The sequence below is a fragment of the Phascolarctos cinereus genome, unplaced genomic scaffold (genome assembly GCF_003287225.1).
Source record: "Phascolarctos cinereus isolate Bilbo 61053 unplaced genomic scaffold, phaCin_HiC Scaffold_3;HRSCAF=262, whole genome shotgun sequence".
Lineage (NCBI taxonomy): Eukaryota > Metazoa > Chordata > Mammalia > Diprotodontia > Phascolarctidae > Phascolarctos > Phascolarctos cinereus.
The window spans coordinates 188,809,862-188,830,888 of NW_027555736.1; the positions used below are offsets into that span (position 1 = coordinate 188,809,862).

The following is a 21,027-nucleotide window of genomic DNA, read 5'->3' on the forward strand; positions in this document are numbered from 1 at the left end:
TCAGTAACCTAGCCTGGTTTGGGTAACCAGTAGATGTCAACTGTTACATCCTCTCTGTAAGCACCTGTCCCCACCTTCATAGTATTCGACCAGAGATCAATTTGTACAAATCACACAGGATCAGTCATCATTTGTTTTCCAGCCATGTTTGTAAAGAAATTCACCAAACATTCCCATGATCTCCACATGGGTTATAGTCAAGCCTTGCCCCTCACTAAGTTTGAGGGCAAATGAGTTTGCAAAGCAACTGTTATTCTGGTCTCTTAGGGTGATCACAAAATTAGCTTTTACCATTGTTTCCTCAGTATTCTATCTTAGAGGTGGTTTTAATCTCTTGGGTCATCAGAGTTGTGGTAAGGGTGATGAAACCCCTGTAGTTCTTGGGCACAGCTGGAAAGGATTGGCATTATGCCAACACAACCTGGATAGCAGGGGGTGATGTAAATATCCTGATAACAATGGGAACCAAACCCCTCAAGGATTTGTAGCTGCACCTGCTATTCCTCCCCATCCCCCACCAGAGTCATCAGTGAGATCAGTAGTAGGCTGAAATGCCTAAATTGTTTCACAGCCGCCCTGTTTATCAACATCTCACCAGACAGAAGGCCTGAGGCCTTCCTGGCAGCCTCAGCTGTCCCTGTTCTTCTCAAACTCCAGAATGAGGCTTTTGATGTGTGACAACTTCTGGTGCAGGTACTCACAGCGCTGTCTTTCTTCTTTGTAACCTGGACATCGCTGCAGAGACAAGGCTAATATCTGAGATAACTTCCTTGCTTCCAGTTTCCCTTTATCCACCCCTGGCCTTAATCATACCTTCCTGAACTTTCTGTATTCCTGGACTATCTTATCTTCCAGCACCTGAAACAGTAAGAAAAACATGAGCAGCCCTAAGTTGCTCCTCAAATTCTCTGAAAGGGAAGTAGGAAGCTCTTTTTTTACATGTATAATCTAGACAGACTTTTCTCCCGAAAATAGTGACATAGTGAGTCAGTTTGCTTGTTAATGAGTCACTTAAAAGCTTTACCTTGTGTTCAGGAGTGCCTCGTTGTACTCTCTTAATCTCCATTCCCAACTGCATGAACTTCCTGCTGACAGCCCCAACACGTGCGTGTAGGGTCCGATATTCTGCATAATCTGCTTCAAAATCTCGCTCATAGACACGACACTGTTCAGTACTGTGGATGGCTCCATACTGCCTGCGAAAGTCAAAGTCATCCTCATTCAGCTGTCCCCAAATGTCATTCCCCAGCCCCAGCAAGGTCAGGATAGGAGGGTAAGGTCTCTCAAGGACAAGTGTAGGAAGAAGGAATAAGGGACTCACAGGAAGTAGTCTGGTGTTTCTCCAGGAAGCAGTGACTCTGTACCTGGCGAAGAAAAAACTATGAAAGGAAAAGTAATATCTTATTCTTTATACTGTAGGAAGCTTCACCCCCATAAACATTACCTGCTTGTCCTAAGGAGTTGTGTTCCCTTCTGGGATACGCATCATGGTCTTTCTCCCACTCCTCTCCCTCTTGTGGATCATGACTGGGAACCTCCTGTGGGGAACTTGGACCTCTAGGCCTCTTGTCCTCTGGTTCTGTTATGTCTGGGGAGGGGTGTCGCTTCTGAGAGAAGTTTAAAATCCAGTTCTTCAACACAGACTTAGCCCTGGCAGATACCTCCCTCTTCCCAACTAGTTATACCATATAGTAGATTTCTGGAAGTTGATGTTTATCTCCTAAAACTCCAAGGAGAGGGTTCATAACACCCTCCAAACAAAACAGAAAGGATTACTTGAAGCAGGTTCATTTAAAAGAGCATTGAAGACCAGTAGGTATGAGCCGTGGTCTCCCCATCTGTAAAACTGATCATGCTTGTGTCATCTGAGGAAAGTGCTAATGTGTTATTCAAGGTAGTGTGGCAACGGCGCTGAATTTGGAGTCAACCTGTTTTAACTCTTGGCTTTTTTATTTACTGTCTGACTTTAAGTCACTTCTCTGTGCCTCGGGTTTCTTCTTAAAATGAGGGTGTTGAATTAGATCACCTCTGAGATCTCTTCCAATTTTAAATATATGATCCTGTAACTAATTACTTACCATGTTCAAGTGCCTCTGGCTGGAGGAGGAAGAGGGTCTGTGATCTGGCCCCTTTGTGGGTTGAGGGCTCTGGTCTCTACTGTGTGAGGAAGGGGGAAAGGGTGATTGAGTTGCAACTTAAATTTTAAGAATGCTTTTGGATTTCTTGCTGAGGGATTTAAGGAGGATTTGAGAGGAAGCCAACACTGCCTTCCCTTTCTGCCCCTCCTAGTTTATCCCCTAGTACCTCAGTAGCCACTGTGCCAGATGGTCTCTTGAGGATCCTGGAACAGGCTCTTCCTCTTGACTGTTCTCCAGGGGATCTAGCACCTTGTAGGGAGGTGACACTGGCTCAGACTGGAGGTAGTAGTGTCAGTCAGGAGCCCCTTGACTCCTAGGCCTCCACATCTTTGTTGTAACACCCCATAACTACTGGCCTTACCTCTTCTACTAATAGCTGTGGTTGAAGTCCTGTTTCCAATCCACTGCCCTGTTGGACCCCTGTTTCCCTGGCACCTTCACCCTGCTGATGTCCCTGAACTGAAGATGATACTGGTACAGAATCTACAGCAGAGCAGATAGTAATTCGCTCTCGAAGAGGACCTATGCACCGAAGCAAGCCTGGTCCAGACCTGAAGAATGGAGGAAACAGGGAGCAAAGCATAATAAATCTAAAGGATTCAGCATCTTAGTCCTCTGTCTGGTTTTCTATGTATTTCCACTTACCTGCCAAAGCGGTGATGAACAAGGTCCATCCCACCTCTTGGCCCATCTGCTCCACACTGAGACACTATGAAAGAGAAGAGGCAGGAACAGCCAGAGCCAGGAAGTCGAAGGTACTGAAAGAATATACCCAGTTAAGTGTCTACCCTCCTACCTAAAGTTCATTGCTTCCCTTGAGTAAGCATTTAGAGGACTCCCAGAGTTGGCCTATGACAAGGAACTAGGGTCCCCTGGGGACTTGTTAGTAATATCAAATGCAGCTGGACCTGAGCTCCCTCAGGAAGCAGAGTCTTATCTCTAGGGTCCTTCCTCACTGCCTGCTCCCCACCTCCACCCCTTGTGCCTACACCAAAGCAGACTCACCACGATATGGGCTCAGGTTAGGCAATGGGTCTGTGTACATGTTACATACTCCCTAGAACAACAATATGTTCTCCCGGAAGGGGGAAGGTAGTGTAGTCGTTTGTGGTGCCACTCTAATTGCTCTGATAACCTTTGTGGCATAACCCAAAACTCTGTTCTCCACTCCCCCCCCCCCCCCGAGGCCTCCGTAACATCCATTTGCTCCCATACTCTTCAATACAAGCACTCAGGGCCTTCACTCACCCCTCGGTTGCCCTGGAAGGCGATCACAGGCTGGGCCTGAGGGAGATAAAGAAGGAAAGCTGAGGACCAAGAAGTGACCCTAGCCCCGTTGTCAGGAAGTCTGTTACACCTAAGTTGCTCAGAGCGGTCTGGGATCGGCAGAAGTCTCCAGCACGCATGGGTTCGCAGATGAGTGAGAAGCGGGGTTTGGGAGTAGGGAGTTGGTGTGTGGGTTCTAATATCCAGCACCAGTGATACAGGGGTTAAAGAGCTTGGAGAGAAGCCGGTAGCTCAGCGCGAGTGCAGGGTCGAGAAAAAGACCTCGGGGTGATTGGAAACCAGTCCCGGATCGACTAAGGAGGAGGGTTCGCACCTGTATCCGCTGACAGTCCTGTAGCGCACGCAAGGCTGAGTCGTTGAGTCGGAGGAGTAGGAGGCTGGCTCGTGGACCAGGAGTAAAAGAGAGCCGCAGCCTCCCGTTCAGAACCTCCTGTGGCCCCGTCATGGCGGTGATACTGGCGGCGAGAGCAATCGGGGCTGCTCCAGGACGAGGACCACTAGTATCACCGCCCGGCTCCAGCAGTCTCGGGCAGCCCCACCTATTTCTGCCCAGCCCAGTCCAGCCCTTTAGTTTTTGACTCCGCCCCTCCTAAGACCCCGCCCCCAGGTCTCCTGGGCCCGGGTCAGCCTGGTAGAATCCCTGGTCCCCCAATCTACCCCTCTTAGCGAGTGGAGGTCTTGCACCTTTTTGGCTTGAGAATGGTAGGATCATAGAGGGACTGGACATTTCAGAGATGCTCCTACCAACTAGAGGGTTCCTAGAAAGAGAGGAAAGAGAAGAGCAAGGGGATCCTGGTAAAGTCAGTTTTTCCAGGCAAAATCTCCATTCTTGCCTCAGTTTCCTAGGCCTAACAGGCAAAGCGCTTAGCTTTTCTCAGTCTTAGAACTGTGGTTTTCTGGCGCCTTACCTAAGGGATTGAGGTCTCCGAGGAGAGTAGAAGTGGTAGGTTGGGGAGAAGAGAGACTAGACTAGAGGTGGGGCAAGCTCCCGAGCTGCTCAGGAAGCTAATGCCATGAGTCCCCAAGGGGCTAGAACATGGCAGGCCCAGGAGTCCTGGTCTCAGCACCCCTCTAGGATCCCAGGTGTGAAAGCCTGAAGGGTCTTTTCTCTTGCCTGGCACACCATGCTAGGAGATGCCACCTGAAGTCCAGGAGCTGGGGCTTCTTCCAAAGGCTGGAGCAGCTGCTGGGCCCTGGGGGTGAGAATGGGAGGAGTTAGTCTGGACAGGCTTTCAGCCGCTGCAGGCTGGGTGGACCTGACCAGTAAGCGGGTCTGGAGTGGGCCTTGAAGAAGAGTGGCTTGGGAAGGAGACGATCTAGACTTACTCAGGCCCCTCCCCACCTGAGACCTGTTGTACCGGCAAGACAAGACTGTTTCAGCTCTCTTCGCTAGAGAATAGGCTGGTTCACAAGTGGCTAGTGGAAGAAGGGAAGGGACCTATTCCTGAGTCAAGCCAAGAGGTGATGGTGAAGCTGTTGGGGGTCTTGGAGGACTGAAGCTTGGTGGAGAGAGACTTGAGACTGACCTTTCAGCTGGGTCAAAGGGCAGTCATCCAGGTGTGTCAAGGAGTAATAATCCAGGTGTTTTGCCTCCTGCTTTCTATATTCCCTTACAAGTACCTTCATGCCTGTTTTTCCCTGCCCTCCACCTACTTGAATCTTCCTGCCCCACCCTGTAGATGTTCACAAATTCAATTCAAAAAATGTTTCCTATGCTTGATAGTGTTAGGCTCTGGGGATATAAAGACAAGAAGAAATGTTTGGGCCCTCACGTTATATTGTTCTAGGGAATATATGACATGTACACAGACCTGCAGATACAAGGTAATCTGTAGAGTCCAATGTATCTGTCCAATGTTGCACAGCCCTGAGCTGGGAATCAGGCAGCTTCGTGGATAGAGTGCCAGCCTTGGAGTCAGGAAGACTTGAATTTGAATCCCACCTCAAATACTTACTAGCTGTGTGACCCTGGGCAAGTCACTTAACATCTGTTTGCCTTAGTTTCCTCAAGTGTCAAATGGAGATAATAATAGCACTTATCTCCCAGGGTAGTAGTGAGGATCAAATGAAATAATAATTGGAAAGCACTTTGCACAGTGCCTAGTAAGTACTACATAAATATTAGCTATTATTATTAAAAGACCTAGATTCAAATCCCAGTTCTGCCGCTCATAGAGTGTGGCCTTGACAAGGTCATTTAATTGGATCATAGATCTAGGGCCCCAAAGGCTATCCAGTCCAAACCCCTCATTTTACAGATGAGGAAACTGAGGACCAGGGAAGTTATTTATCTAAGTTCACACAGGTAGTATTTCAGAGGGTGGTATTTGAGTCTGGGTCCTCTGACTTCAAGGCCAGTAATCTTTCCACTGTGCTATGTAGACTCCATTTCTGGGAAACTCAGTTTCCTTATCTGTATCATGAAGTAGCTGAGCCAAGGTCTCTTCCAGCTCTAAATTTCTGATTCTGTGATTCTTTCAGAGTGCTTTTCTCTGCTTTCCAAGGAAAATCAGTTAATTTGACAAACTAGTATTCTTTCATGGCACTCAAGTATTTATTTTTTCTTCATTTCAAGTATTCCTTTACTTTAATAATGTAATAGTGGTTTTCTGGAGGAAATGTTGCCACCTTGACACAAAAGAGTGTCCTCAATGGTGTGAATTTGAGGCCTGGTAGGAGGGTGTCAAAGGAAGACATCTGGAAGGTTGACTGGATAGAGTGTTGAACTTTGGAGTTAAGGAGACCTGAATTCAGATGTTGCCTCAGTCACTTACTAGTTGCATGACCCTGGGTAACTCACTTAAACTTCTGTTTGCCTCAGTTTCCCCATCTGTAAAAAAAATGGTAGCTAGCACCTACCTCCCAGGGTTGTTGTGAGGATCAAATAAAATATCATTTATAAAGCACTTTGCAAACCTTAAAGTGTCATATAAATCCTAGCTGTTATCATCATCATCAAATTGAAATACTGAGCAGTTTTTGCATTGAGGTGTGGAAGGTGGAAAGATCATCTAGATATAACTAAGGCCTTGTCATTCCCAGCAGCAGAACAAATAATCAGGATGATCCTGGGGAAGGATGCACTTAGGAGGCATAAGTAGTTTCTGGGTTTTTTTTCCCCACCTTGTATTTCAAACAGTTGAGTTGGGGTGGGGGGTAGGGGGTAGCAGGCCAGGGATGAGCTGGCAGAGGACTACAAGGTGAAGTGCTCGTCACTTCAGAGAAAAAAATGTTACTGGAAAATGTTAGGGAAATGGCTATATTGTCAAAGAACAGTACAATACAGGTTGTTTGGCATTGGTAGAAATTCTAAAGATTCTAACTTTGTTGTTGCTGTTTGTTTGTTTTTTGTTTGTTTATTACCACCATTGCTTTCTTTCTTGGGGGGTGGGGCGGAAGAAAAGAGAAGGTAATAAATAAATCTATAGTTAAAAAAAAAGAAAGAAAGAAAAGAAAGAGGGCAGCTAGGTGGTGCCGTGGATACAGCACTGGCCCTGGAATCAGGAGGACCTCAGGCACATGATACTCACTAGCTGTGTGACTCCGGCAAGTCAATCAACCCCAACTGCCTAACCAAAAAAAAAAAAAAGCAAGAATGCCCAGCACCCCTCACCCCAACCCCCTTCAACATTCTAGCTCAAGTGAACTTCCCAGGGTGGTGCAGAGACCACCACTATCCCTGAACCGTGAGCCTCATGCCTCACAGTCCCAGAGTATGGAGCACAACTCACTCCCTCACTCAGTTCTGGGCTTCCATTCTCCATGCCCAGGCATAGAAGCACTCCTCTCCTGCAGCCCACTTTCTTTATAGAGATGAAGACTACACTTTCTGGGGGATGGGTTGCCCCCCTGTTAGGGAAGTGCTACCACACCCTTCCCTACAATGTTCTCACCCAAGATGAAAAAATTCTTAGTTATAACCTTGCTCTTTGATCTCAGCTCTCACTTTCTCTTCTGTCTTCTTTTTTCTTTAATGGTCCCCTCTCCTCTTCACAGACCTTGGAGCTGGGAATCCTATCCAGGCTTTTAGGGGAGGTTACTTTCCTTCTCACTAGTGACCAATATGATTATGGTTCCCGAGGCAAGGGAGGCAACTTTCACCAGAATGGGGAGGCACATGGTAAATGTTTACTAAGCAAGGAAACCCAAGGGCTGGGCTGGAGGAAGGCCAGGGATTAACAAGGTTTTCAAAGCTTGGAAGTAGAAGTCTGTGGGGTAGGGTACAGCTAAGTATCACATTGTTTGCTCACTCCTCAGGACTGTAGACACTTGTAGGGCTTGCTAGGACACTGAATAGGTCATCCTGTCTATCTTCCTGCCTCTAGGCAGTCCTCAGCTCTTTTCCTCTACCAGACAGCTAGGGATGAAGGCCAAGAGGTATTATTACTGTGCTGAGACATCTTCAGGAGAACGACCACTCACCTGAATTTCCCTTTTCTAGTGCTTCATGCCCTTTGCAGTGAGAGTGGTCTTCCTGTAGTCCCAATTCCCGTATCTTGTGGTATCTTACCTCACAGGGCACCAGATATGCCACCAGGGGTCATGACTCTATATGAAACAAAGCTCCTGAAGATTGCTCCAGCCTAGGACGCTAGGAATCTATGCCCAGCCCAGTGCCTGAACCTGGTCCATTTGTGGCAGGAGCAGGGCAAAGCTCACTTGCAATGGGTGGGGGGGAGATGTTCCAGGACAGGCTCTGCTCTGCTACCAGCATGCTCTCCAGCTTCTTTACTCTGAGCCCCTATCCTAACCTAGCCTTAAAGAGATCCAGAGGGGTCTGACAGAGGAAAGGGTTAAAGAAAACAACAAGCTCCACCCCTTTGCAAAGTTCTGTGGGGCTTTGGTAAGTAGTGAATAGGCAGGAGGAAGCAGCTTGCCTAGGACAGTGGGAGAGAGGGACAGAGCTGGGGGGAGATGGTCTCTTAGGAGCAAGGCCTAGAAACAACCTTTGGGAACCACTTGTCTGAGTTAGCTATCATGCCTCTGTCCCATCGGTTTGACAGAGCATGGAGGAGGAACAGGAAGTCCACCAGCTTACACCAGCTGGATGACAGGGTCTGAACAACATAACAGCAGCACAGCTGAAGCTGGAGTTGTCGGGGGAAGCTCTGCGGGTCCGCTGAGAAAGCATTCATCTGGGACCATTGCACTGTTCCAGCTTTGTTCAGGAAGGGAAAGGTGTGGTTGGAGCTGGTGGGGGGGCATATCAAAGGAATAGGGAGGGTTGTTACAGCACAATCTGAGGAGGTTGGAGTGGGGAGCTGAAGTGGGAATGGAGAGGCACAGGACTATTTCAGAACCTGAAGTAGTTCTAGCCACCCACACCAGGGGGAAATCCACATTGAGGGCTTTTCATACTCTTATCCATATTCCACACTGAGGAAATTCCTTGTCTATTCTTAGCTGCTGTCAGACAATGGAGATATTCTGCTAGCCCTGGCTGCCCTGAAGAGCACCTTGAAGCTGGAACCCACTAACAAGGCAAAACACCTACCTCCCTTTGGATGTTTTCCCTCTGGCCAACTCCCTTCATGGGTTACATTCTGAATCTGGATCTATCCCTCTTCTCTAGGTTCACCCCACTCCTTTGCAAAGTTCTGTGGGGAAAGGCTAAGACCCCAGAGACATCACCATGGCAATCATTGAGAAAACAGGGCTGGGAGATGCCAGAGGGACTACAGCTTTATCTATGGGCTCAGAGCACCTGAGCACAGAGCTGTTTTGCTCCCACAGGCCATCCACCTAGCACTGTCCAAGCTGGTGATACAGCCGCACAATGCAATAATAGAGAACCTGGTTCCTTGCTCTGATCCATCAGTTCCCCTCGCCTTCCCAGTATCTCCCAAGGTGCAGGTCCTAGGACACATCTTCCTACCTGATCTCTCACCTGGTTAACCCATGATGTATGCAGCTACTGGAAGTGAAGACTTTAAAAATAACGTACCCCACAAAGAATTGGAAATTGAGGGGATGTCCATAAATTGGGGAATGGCTGAACAAGTTGTGATATACAAATGTAATGGAATACTATTGTGCTATAAGAAATGATGAGCAAGCGGACTTCAGGAAAACCTGGAAACACTTGTATAGACTCATGCTGAGTGAAGAGAGCCGAACAAGAACATTGTACACAGTAACAGCCACGTTGTGTGATGACTTTGATAGATTTAGCTCTTCTCAGCAATGCAAGGATCTAAGACATTTCCAAAAGTCTGATGATAGAAAATGCCATCCACATCCAGAGAAAGAAGTATGGAGTTTGAATATAGACTGAAGCATACTATTGTTTTTTTCTTTCTTCTGTTTTGTTTTGTTTCTTCTTTCTGTGTAGGACAGCGACCCCAACCCAAATTAAACTCAGAGACTTCTCAAGGTGGAAAGCAAAGGTTACCTTTATTACAATCTCATGAGATGGCTGTCTGCTCCTCGGATACACTGGAGAGAGAGAGAGACCGTCTAACAGGGGCCGCCTTATAAAAGCAAATCTCCACCCACCACTATCCCCTACCCCCTTAACTGGGGGTGGGCTTACATTCTAACTAGGAGGTGGGGCTTACATTCTAAGCTTGAAAGTTTCTTCCTATCCCCTTAACCGGGAGGTGGGGCTTATATTCCAGGCGAGAAATTCAAAGCCAAGGACAAACGGCTCAGGTTGGGGGTGGGGCAGGGCTTATTCTTTCTGTTAAGTGCTTAAAAACAGGGTCTGAGTCGGGGAGGATTTTGAAAATAGTAATCAAGAATTATTTGACCCTTTGAGGAGCCTTCATTTCTGAGAGTTCATTTCTCACACTACCTTCTGAACTCATTACCTTAATTACATTGAGAAGTCTTTACTGGGACATGCCATTCATTTCTATTCTATTTCTGTTGGTTCTAATTCTTTATAACATGACTAATGTGAAAATATGTTTAATAGGAATGTATATGCAGAGCCTATATCAGATTGAATGCCATCTTGGGGAGGGAGGTGGGGAAGGAGGGGAAGAAAATTTAAAACTCAAAAGCTTATGGAAGTGAATGTTGAAAACTAAAACTTAATTAATTTTAAAAAGTGAAATAATGTGCCCCAGACTGGCTGTGGAGGCTAGATAGATAAGTCTCCAACCACCAGCCCCAGCCTGTCAGTCTTCCTATTCCTGACTGTGGGGAGGTCCTTGTTCCCTCCCTCAATTTTCCATTTTCTACAGAGAAGTCTTAGATCCTTCATTCTCCCTCCCCAATTCCCTTGTTTACAATCACTATATTGGTGTTTAGAGCAGGGAATTTCTTTGGATTCCCTTCAGCCAAGGGGCTTCCATCTTATCTAAATTTAGTGCTTTTCTTCTGGCAGACCAGCTCAGAACACCTTCACCCATGACGTCTTGTTCTAAGAGCCTTCCTGTCCCAATTCATGGTTTTCCTTTCCCAGTCCAGTCCCTTTTTCTTTGGTCTTTTCCCTCTACCCCTTAAAACAAAATAAAACAAAAACTAAAGAGTATTAATTTTATTCTATACTGAGCTTTTGTGTCTTGGGGACATACAGTAACACTAGAAAGCCCCCTCTGAAGGGCAAGTATAGTGCCTATTGGTGAAGCTGATATGAACAACCTAAAAGAGCAACATAAAGAAGCCTGGACTTAAAAAAAAAAAGTGCAAGGACAGGGGTTTCAGATGGAACAAAATACCATACTGAGCCTGGGCTAAATTGTAACCAACTGCATACAGGATTGTTGTGTTGTTTAGTCCATGACCAACTCTTCATGACCCCATTTGGGTCTTTCCTGGCAAAAGATACTGGAGTGGTTTGCCATTTCCTTCTCTGGCTCATTTTACGTATGACGAAACTAAGGCAAACAGCGACCAGACCAAGGATCACACAACTAGTAAATGTCAAATCTTGCCGACTGGAGGGCCAGTGCTTTATTCACTGCGCCACCTAGCGGCTGTGATATAAAACTTCACCGATGCTCACCCTACAAATTTCCAAGCTCTATGGTTCTAGTGTAATGGAACAAATTGCAGATTTGTAGTTGGAGGTCCAAGGTTCAAATTCCTGCCCTACTCCCTACTACTTCTGCTACTTTGGCAAACAAAAATTATTTTGTCTGCCAGTTTGATAAACAAAGCAGCCAAGATTTACCATATCATCAATGAAATCAAGCCAGTTACTGATTTACGTAAACAGGCTTTAATTTTCTTCAGTTATTTTACAAATAAATTCTGTGAATTCATGTACTGATTTCTAATCAGCATAAAAAGGGTTTCTGGACTCTTAGACAAGTCTGTCCCAACAAAATGGAGTGACAGCTCCAAGATCAAGCCATGGCCACTAATGCTACACATGAACTCAGCCACAAAGTTACCCTCTAGCTTCTTCTGCTTCAAAACAGTCTAACCCACATTCTAGGTTCTTTCGTAACTCACCTCTCTCATTCCATTCCCTAAAATCAGCTCAAGAAACTTGAACGATTCAGCCATTCCAGCTTTCTAGCTGCTGGTGCTGTGATCTTAGGCAGAGGGTCTAAGTATGGGGTGAATATCCTTAACATGAAGAAAGGGCAGAAGGGGCTGAGGCCATTCCACCTATATCCTAGCACCTTCAAGCATTCCACCCGTAGTAGGTAGAAAGAAAGGTTACGTTCAGACCCTTTCCCCCTCAAATAAAGTCAGAATCTCAACTGGTGCTTTGTATGTGCAGAAAGGAATGGGATGACAAAAGGGGAAGGAAATATGGTTTTAGGTTTAAAATGGAAGAATCAGGGAAAGTCAGTTTGGATTCCCAGAGCCTACAACTGACTTTAGCTCTGCTGGGATGACTCTGAATTTTTGAAATCACAGGCAAGCAAGTTATTTTTTCCTCCTTCACGTTATTACTCAAGCATCTCCCTCTTAGACTTAACTTCTCAGTTTTAGCCTTTATGACTATTTAGAGAATAAACCTTTAGCATTTTGGATCCATAAGAACCCTGAGAAAGAGTACAGAACCATCTGATTTAAACTAAAACTCCACCTTCTACTTGAAGCCTTCCCTAAACCCTCTTAATTCCCTATTCTTTCTCTATTTACAATTTATCCTGTGTATATTTGTTTGCACATTGTCTCCATAAGGCTGTAAGCTCCTTAAGGACAAGGACGGTCTTTTGCCTTTTTTTGTAATCCCCAGCACTTAGCACTATGCCTGGCACATAGTAGGCAATTAACAAATGTTTATTGAATTGCATTATGGCTAAAAGGTCATGGAGTACACTTTCAGTTGATTTTACAGATGATAACTGCATTCAGGCCTCATTCACGTCCTTCCTTAGCAGGTACCCCATAGGAAGTGCCTAGAGAGAGAAATAATCTCAGGGCTCTCAATACATTCCCAAGAGACCGACCTAGGTCGACAGTTGGGGCCTGGGCTCCTCCAAAACAACTACTCTTGGGAACACATGTCAGCTAGGCATCTGTACGTTTAAAGGGTCTATGGAAAAACTTCATCCACTTCAGGGAGTGGGGATGGGTACACAAGTGAAACCACAAGGATAAGAACTGGGGACCTACCCTTCCAACCCTGGCACTGGTGCCACTCCACCCGATCACGTGTCAGTTCCCGGGCCAAGGAACCGGGAGGGGCCGCCCTTCCGGGAGCTCCTTGTCTCCACCCCAGCCACGTGACGCAGCCTATTTTCCTTAGGCCCCGCCCACACCCTGGATCTGGAAGCTCTTCCTTACGCTGTGCCCTTCGTCAATGATTCTCCGCCCCTAAGAGAAGGAGTCCGCGGGGCGCCTGTGACACCACGTGATCAAACTCGACTAATAAGAAGCCTCGTTGGAGGGCAAGGCTAAGGGGTGGTTTGGGTCGGTGGGGAATTGGGCGAACACGTCACGTGGTGGGGAAGGGGCGGGGTCGGGGACGTCGGAGAGGAAAGAGCGGACGCCACCGAGTCAGGCCCGAGCCGCTGCCGTCGCCATGACCCGTGAGCATCGACACCCCCTCCCTGCACGAGCCCCTAGCGCCTCCTGGAGCGTGAGGCCTTCCCGGGGAACCCACGTCTAGGCCCTGCTCCGCAACCGCTCACCAGAGGCGGTCTCCACGCACCGCTGCCTCCTCCCCCAGCATGCAGAAACCCCCCCAACCCCCCCAACTCCCGTTGAGATCCCCTCCCTCCCCCCTTGCAGCCTCGATGCGCAGAACAGCACTCCTAGGAACCTAGCCCGAGGAGCTGAGCCCCCTCCCACTGCCACGCAGCGATCTCCCCTCCCCCATCTGCTCACAGCGAGCCCTCAAGTGGACGTCCCCCTGTACACGTGTGCATAGGGACTCCCCTTCCCCCAGCCGCCACTGTGCCTTGTGCAAGCCCTACTCCCCCCATCTTCAATTGCCTTCATCTCGCCTTCCCCCCCTTCTCAGTTTTCCGTGGTCAGTGTTCGCAGAAGTGTCTGCTTTCTCAATCCCTCGGCTTGAGGGAGGGTCTTCAGTTAAGTGCCGGGGGGGGGTCTCATCCTTTTTCTTTCCGTTTTCTGCAGGCGGTAACCAGCGTGAGCTTGCCCGCCAGAAGAACATGAAAAAGCAAAGCGACTCAGGCAAGGGAAAACGCCGGGATGACGGGCTCTCTGCAGCTGCTCGAAAGCAGAGGTAGCCCCAGGGAGGGGAAAGGGTGGAGGAGCAGATGAAGATGGAAGTGCCCAAGAGATTTAAAAGGGCATGAGAGGGGGAGGGTAGAGGTGAGAGGATGCATTAGGGGCAGTGCCCATCTCTCATCTTTCCCCTCCTTTCACCCTAGTGCAAACACTAAGTCAGCCCTACAGATTGGCAGCTTGGGATCATTTAGGAAAGGCTTGGGTAGACAGTGTCAGTATGACTTATAAAGTCTTGGATAGTTAACATTTCAAGTATTGCTGTGTTTGAGTCCCGTATTCTTCTCTTATGTTCTTTCCCTACCTCTCCCTCCCCATGTTGCTGAGTGTGGTGAGGCACACTCTGGGGTCTGTATGTTGAGGTTGGCCATGTAAAAAGCAGGTAGATATCCTCTGAGCTCCAGCTCTGTGGCCTCACTGGATTGTGGGCGTTTCATCTACACACTGAATCTACACACCCCTGCCCACATCCATTTTATCCTCTCTGCCCTTTATCCCCTGCATCCTGTCCTTTTTTGCCCTCTGGTACCCCCAGTGCCCCATCATCTCTACCTCCAGGGACTCGGAGATCATGCAACAGAAGCAGAAAAAGGCCAATGAGAAGAAGGAAGAGCCCAAGTAACTCTGTGGCTCATGCCCATCTCTCTTGCCCGTCGACCGTGTGCCTGGAGCCAGTCCTGTCACGCTCTCGCCTCCTCCTGTAGCGCTCACAGGTCCCAGAACTGATGGCATTCCCTTCGCCCTGTGTCTGCAGTGGGTTCCCTCTGTGCATCCTTCCCCCCAGGCAGCCTTGCTCTCCTCCAGGGTATTCCTGGGGGTGAGGGGGTTACCCTTTCCCAGTGTTTTTTATTCCTATGGGGCTTACCCCAGAGTATTAAAAGTAGCTTTGTAATTCCTCTGATGTCTGTGTGACTAAGGGGTCCGATTATGGGGTGGGGTTGGTAGGGTGGGATGCCTTCTCAGACTGGAGGAGAAACATATAGAGGAGTTGGTTTGAAGCTTGATAAAATGATGGGAAGAAAAAGATTATTGAAAGTACCTTTATTCTTTATTAACCACATTGAAGAAATGTGTGTGGAAGGAATCCTGAGAACCTGTAAGCCTCAGATCATTTCCTTTTTCCTTTGTCTTCCTTGTACTTTTGACTTTTTCCCTTCTAAATCAGCTCCTGAAAACCAGCTCTAGGCAAGAGAGGGTCAAGTTAATTATCTAATGGTAGTTTCCTGGGTGTTGCTTTCTTTGCCTGCCTTGTTCCTCAGGCTGCCTGGTCAGTAGTAAATTAATTTGCTCATTCACCTGGTATGTTTGTCCTCCAGTGGCAGTCATTCCTCAAGGATAATCCTTTCACCCCTCAGATCATAACTGAAACTTGGCAAAGTCCCCATATGTTAGCCTTAGGGCTTTCTTGGGAGACTACCTTGTTTTTTTGTGGGTTATAGTCCTTGATTACATCACTAGTTCCTGAACCAATTTCACTTTTCCTTTGTCCAAAGAACAGTCTGTCAGTTTCTCTGGTTTTCTTTCTCTGTTTCTCTTTGGTCTCTCAGTTTCATTCTCTTTCACTTTTTTTTTCCTCTCTCCCTTTCCCCACTACTCCCCCCCTTCTGGTATTATTGACCAGTTTCCTCCCTTCCAGCTAGAAGGCTGAGATCTGAGAAGTGGTAGGTGGGGGTGGATAGCAGGTGTTTGGCTGCTGGCAGGGGAGTGAGTTCTTTGCCAAGAGCTGCTGGCCCAGAGAATTGTAGACCTCCCTCCCTGGACAGAGTTGTGGCCAGGGCCCTGATCATCATATCCCAAAACAGCATAACCACAGTGTTCACTATTCTGCCCTTAGCTCCAAAGGATAGAGCTAAAAAAACCAGTTTTTGTAATAGGCTGTGTCCTTTCTTCTTAGCCCAGCATTAGTAGGGGCAGAACAGCTGGGAGGTTCCAGTTAGGAAGACACATGGATTCTACGGCAGCGCCGACGGATGACACGAGGGGGTTGAGAGGGTCCAGTGGCTGGCCAGCAAACTGGAATCAGTAGCAGTCCCAAGTAGAGTAGTACACAAGTCCAGCATGAAGCAATCTTGACCCAAAAAGTAGCCCAGCTACCTCTTGTGAAAGTGGTTTCCAGCTCTGCCCCTTCATAGCTGTAGGGCCAAGATCTCTGTTCAGAAGTAGATCCTTGGCTCTTAAATAGGTATCTTTCCATCACCCTAGGCTTACTGAAAAACTCAAGTCCCATCCCGCAGCCCTTGGGGCTTTCTCATTTCTTAGGAAGTCAGGAGTCAAGGTGGTTTTAGTACAGGATTTGCCCTACCTGAACCAGTTAGTGAGAGTGACCATAACATAGAGCGAAGCAAGGAAGAAGACAAAGTGGAAAGCAGAGTAGCTGTAGGAGAGTCGATGAGGTGTTTGTGGTGCACCTGAACCTGCCTCCTCTCCACTAGACCCTGTAAAGAGAGGAGGGAAGGGTTTAGCTCCTGGGTACAAGCTCCCTCGCCTTCCAGAGCTCCCTACTGCACTGTGCTTGTGTTTTCCCCCTACTTCACACTCACCTCCATCTGGTGATAGATTGTCTGGGCAGCAGAAGCAAATGGAGGGCTTCTACAAAGTAAAGGTAGATTTTAAAAAGGAGGATGACAGAGGAAGTCAGTTGTGATGGTCCACAAGAGCAGGGATCCGAGGTAAGAATCCTGGTTTGGGACTTAACAGGTACAGAAGTGTATTGACATTTTCATCCTCACCTGAAACTCGTAGCTGTAAACCTTAACCATCCACAAAGGGCCAAACACTTCAGCCAGGTATGAAGCTTCGTTACTGTGGGAGGGAAGAGGGTTAACTAGCCGATCCACTCTTATTGTGGAAGGGTTTATGATTGGGATCATAAATGGGGGGATGGATAGGTGGCTTTAAATTCTGAGGATGCCAGGTTCTTATTCGGTATTTAGGTATCCTTGAACCCCATTCTCGTGTGGCAGTTCACTCTATGAGCTGTTAGCTAAGGACAGTTAAGTGCTTTCAGCTGATTAATTGTGGGCTTTAAATAAGTGCTCAGATGTGGACTTGGGGGCACAAAGATGTTCTGGCTCACAGCATCTTTTCCCCGGAAGTTGCCATTGGTCTTAGGTTGTTCTTACTCTCTACACCCTCTAACTGATTTCACTCTCCATTGATTTTTTTGTTGCCTGTTTCCTCTTGCTCTCTTTCCCCCTTCCACCTCTTGTAGTCTTTCCCTTTTGACACTTACCATGCAAAAAGCACACAGGCATACATAATGCCAGCACTCAGAATGGTCAAAGAGGTGTCCAGTGTCTGTGCCCCCACTTTGCTCATGCTGGGCCGGCATATGGTACGATTCTGTCCCCGAAGTAGCACTGTGGGGATGAAATAGTGAGGAAAGAGAAGGAAAATGGGACAGGAAGTAGGGAAGTGTAAGAATTAGGCAGAAATGAATGGGAAAATGGCACAAAAACTGCCATAAGTTCTCTACTTACCTCTATCTGGGGGCCGGCTGGACAGTGCCGAGAAAGTCAAGTACATGATATAGCAGCTAATGATGGAGGCTTGTAGGGGGCCAGAGCAGGGTTGTTCTGAGAAGAGACACCAAAGACTCTTGATCATTTAGAGACAATAATATCCCATCCCCAGGGAAACATCTGTCACTTGTCCCAGAGATCATGAAGGCAGGACAAATTTACCAAAATTGCTCCCTCACCCCAACCCCCCACTCTGCTAAAAAACCAAAACAGATTAGAAAATAAGAATGAATAGGGGACCAGAACTTGGCAGGTTTGTTAAGGAAATGTCCCCTTAATGTCAGGAAGGGAGGGTTAGATCCAGAGGTGTACCCACTGAGGCGGATGCAGGGAGTGATGGAGAGGAGGGAGAGGATGCCACAGAAGCACAGGTTCAGGATGAGCAGAGCCTTGTTGAGCAGGCAGCCAGCAGGATGGGTATAGTGGTGGAATAGAAGGAATGCTCCTGTTCCAGCTATGCTGTAGAAAACCAGTGTGGCCAGCAGCACTGCCCCAACCCAGCGCCAGTCCTGGGCAGCCCCTGTCAGCCTGTGTGAGTGTGAGAACCATGAATAGCCCAGTTTTGCAGTCTCCATATGGCCTGGGCTATTGCCATCTCCCATTTGATTAGGGTCAGTATGACTTCCTAGTCAAGATTCTCCTAGGTTTTTACCTACCTTAGTGAATCCCACCTCATTCCACCTCCCAAGTGATGATGGGGGGCGCTATCCTATCATGTGACAGTCCACCCCCACTGCTGTTGCCACACTGCCATCTGTATCTAGGACCTGTTTAGTAGTATCTCTGCATCCTAAGGATGATCTCCAGGGATAGTCTCCCTCACCAGTTTTTGTTCCAGGTGTGAGCAAAAGCTGTGATGAGCACCAGCTGTAGTAGGATGAAAGCGAAGCCTCCACAGATACCCACATAGTGCCATGCTGCAGGGTGAGCTCTGATAAGTATAGTTCAACTCCAGTATATCATTGGATGCACTTCTCCCTCCTTCCCCTTCCCACCACCCCCAGCTGATGAGCCAAGGTTAGAATGAGGACTGAAGGTTACCTGGAAAGATATGTTCATCTGGGATATAGAAGGCAGCAGTACAGAGCCCTAACAAGACCAACAGCTTCAGGAGCCAGAAGCTGGGTCACAGGAGAGAGAATACATGCTCAGGGCAGAAGGAGTAGGAAGGGATAAAAGTCATTAGGAGAGAAGGAATATTAATAGCTGACATTTATGGAGCACTATAAGGTTTACAAAACATTTATCTCCTTTGATCTTACAGCTGTTACGTAAGTAGTAACTTAATAGGAACAGAGATCAGGTTACATGGCACAAAGAGACAATGGGGTTATAAGATTACTGGAACTTTGCCCTCTCCTCCCATCCTTGTGGGCTGTGCTCCCTAAATTGGCCCATTTTAGCCCTTCCTGGAATTTACTCAGTTTGTCTCTTCCTTTTCCCCGAGGTTCTCTTCCCTTCTTTCCCCAGATAAAACATCGTATTGCCCACATACCCATTGTGCAGTCGAGCTCGGGGGCTGGTAGAAGAGTTGACATTAATCAGGATCACAGCTTGCAGCAAGTAGAAGGTGGCAGTGCCAGCACATACTCGATACACAGCCCCAGAGCCAGTTGGTATTGGGCAGTTATCCTGCGCAGAGGGAGTGGAACACAGCCCAGAGGGGATCAATACCTGGGGGCAGGGAGGGCGGGGTTGGAAGGGAGGGCAGATGGAAATAATCGAGTTTTGTGGAAAGGCACTTTATTCCCCACACCATACTAAAATTTGCTTCAAGTTTCTTTCTATTCATTTAGCTACATCCCCTAGTTCTCCCTTCTACCAGGTTCCTTCACATTCCAGCCTTTCCCTCATTTTTTTTTACTCTGCTACCCCGGCCACCCTTAATCTGTTGACCTCACCCACTTTGCCCCATAGGGTGTCCAGGACTGTTCGGGAGAGCAGAAGGCAGCAGGTGGCTGAGGCCCCCACATGTAGAAGGGTGTAGAGCAGTCTACTGCTGGTAGATTCCTTGACAGGGGGCAACCCAGAGTAGCAGCAACTAGTACGGGGGGCAGGGCCACAGCAGCATGTTGCCTGGGAACAAAGGTGATGGAGAACAGCTGTCTCTAAATTTCCTTTGAGGCCTGGGGAAATTGAAAATGGTAGAAATCTAGATGGGGAGAGGGGAGGTGTGGGGCTCTGCTCAGAAGGGACTAAGGTGAATGTGTGTTAAGAAAGATGTTAATGGATAAAGCAGCCTTTGAGGAAATCTTCCCTTCTTCCCAGGCCTCTACTGTAATTTCTGGATTAATTTTCATTTAGATTGGAGCTCTCAGATGCCCTACGCTCAACGCTGCTCACTGGTCCTTCAGATTTAGGACTGTATTATGCAATCCCTGTCCCAAGAGCTTTGTTTAACCAGATCTTAAATTACAACCAATACTTGACCCCTCTGCAGGGGTTCTGGTTAGGGTTTTGAGGAAGAAATCCAGGAGTTAGAAAGATGGGAATCAGGAATGTCACAGTCAGGGAAAAAGATTAGTTGAGGGGAAAAACTTGGCCGATTTGCAGCTAAAGTGGCTCCTGAATGCCTTATTCTCTGCTAAGGGTACATACACACAACCTGTGCCCTCTCACCTGGTACAAGATAGTTCTTCCCAGAGTACTGTTGATCGAACTCCACTGCTGGGCCGGTTCCAGGGATGAATTAGGGATTCTGGGAGGAGCCTTCACTCCTACCATCCCTTTCTAGAGTTCAAAGGTCTAATTAGGGCTTCCACCAAGGAAAAAAGAAGCAACTTGCCCTGTTCTCAGTGCCTCAGGGATTGTCCTCCCCAGTAGCAGATTGCTTGAATCCGGGTTGGGACTGGTCAGGAGGAGCAGGTCCCCTGGGAGAAGCAACCCGGCGATCCCATATCTCCTGGACTGTGTACACGCATGTGTTAGTGCTGTCTACTCGTGACCACTTCGGGCCGACCTCCCTTTGCCCCCATGGGCCCCTGGTCAATCCACAGATTAGGTGGGCAGTTTGCATATCTGGCTTTGGCTGGATTAATTTTGTTAATGGGTTTAGGATTTGACTTCATCCTCTGAGGCCCTGCCTGGCTCAGAGAAAAGGGTATGGACTAGAGGGTGATGTGAGACACTGGTGGTGGTGGTGGCGGCTGTTTGGGTCAATGAGAATATAAACTGCAGGTGTGACCTCGTCCTCGCCACCGACCCAAGTCCAAGTGCACGGGGCGGGCAGAGGACTGGATGATCCGGGCCGAGAGATCCCCGCCTCCTCGCCTGAGACTGTCGCTATTGCAGCGCCGGAACGCCCGGCACAGCCCCGCCCCTTCCCGCCCCGCTCCGCCTAGCTCAGGGGGTGCCCCCGCCTCCTCTTCTTCCCGAGGGAAGGGGCGTGGTCGTAAGGGGTCTTCAGGGCGGCGGCCACCGGGAGCGCTACAGGCAGAGCTCGGTCCAAGATGCACCCGGAAGGGGCGGGTCCTCGTCCGGAA

At 48.1% G+C, this 21,027-nt stretch overlaps 3 protein-coding genes and 1 long non-coding RNA gene across 6 annotated transcripts; 2 read left to right on the top strand and 2 right to left on the bottom strand.

The window, feature by feature from the left end:
- Positions 1-127: 127 nt before the first annotated feature.
- On the bottom strand, positions 128-4,160 carry ELL3 (elongation factor for RNA polymerase II 3). 3 transcript variants are annotated; one of them, XM_021009245.2, is made up of 11 exons: positions 3,739-4,160; positions 3,387-3,422; positions 2,784-2,896; positions 2,500-2,689; positions 2,305-2,387; positions 2,079-2,157; positions 1,445-1,607; positions 1,322-1,364; positions 1,025-1,196; positions 814-858; positions 128-735 (listed from the first exon to the last, which is right to left on the bottom strand). In XM_021009245.2, the coding sequence occupies exons 1-11, from the start codon at positions 3,868-3,870 to the stop codon at positions 628-630; spliced, it is 1,164 nt and encodes a 387-aa protein (XP_020864904.1). In that variant the 5' UTR covers positions 3,871-4,160; the 3' UTR covers positions 128-627. The 3 variants fall into 3 exon arrangements, with proteins under 3 accessions (XP_020864904.1, XP_020864902.1, XP_020864903.1); XM_021009244.2 differs by having other exon boundaries at positions 648-735; positions 814-1,196; XM_021009243.2 differs by having other exon boundaries at positions 642-1,196.
- A 4,138-nt stretch (positions 4,161-8,298) lies between these two features.
- Positions 8,299-9,705, top strand: LOC144456334 (uncharacterized). The gene is made up of 2 exons (XR_013485408.1): positions 8,299-8,603; positions 8,829-9,705. It is a non-coding gene; the product is annotated as an uncharacterized LOC144456334 (long non-coding RNA).
- Positions 9,706-13,255: 3,550 nt separating this feature from the next.
- Positions 13,256-14,745, top strand: SERF2 (small EDRK-rich factor 2). The gene is made up of 3 exons (XM_021009362.2): positions 13,256-13,363; positions 13,914-14,022; positions 14,583-14,745. Exons 1-3 carry the CDS (start codon positions 13,357-13,359, stop codon positions 14,644-14,646), a joined length of 180 nt encoding a protein of 59 aa, XP_020865021.1. The 5' UTR covers positions 13,256-13,356; the 3' UTR covers positions 14,647-14,745.
- A 305-nt stretch (positions 14,746-15,050) lies between these two features.
- SERINC4 (serine incorporator 4) lies at positions 15,051-20,970 on the bottom strand. The gene is made up of 12 exons (XM_078151379.1): positions 20,165-20,970; positions 19,442-19,621; positions 19,041-19,219; positions 18,587-18,666; positions 18,369-18,462; positions 17,862-18,073; positions 17,504-17,599; positions 17,257-17,383; positions 16,754-16,826; positions 16,565-16,613; positions 16,327-16,459; positions 15,051-16,156 (listed from the first exon to the last, which is right to left on the bottom strand). Exons 1-12 carry the CDS (start codon positions 20,267-20,269, stop codon positions 15,958-15,960), a joined length of 1,527 nt encoding a protein of 508 aa, XP_078007505.1. The 5' UTR covers positions 20,270-20,970; the 3' UTR covers positions 15,051-15,957.
- Between the last annotated feature and the right edge of the window lie 57 nt (positions 20,971-21,027).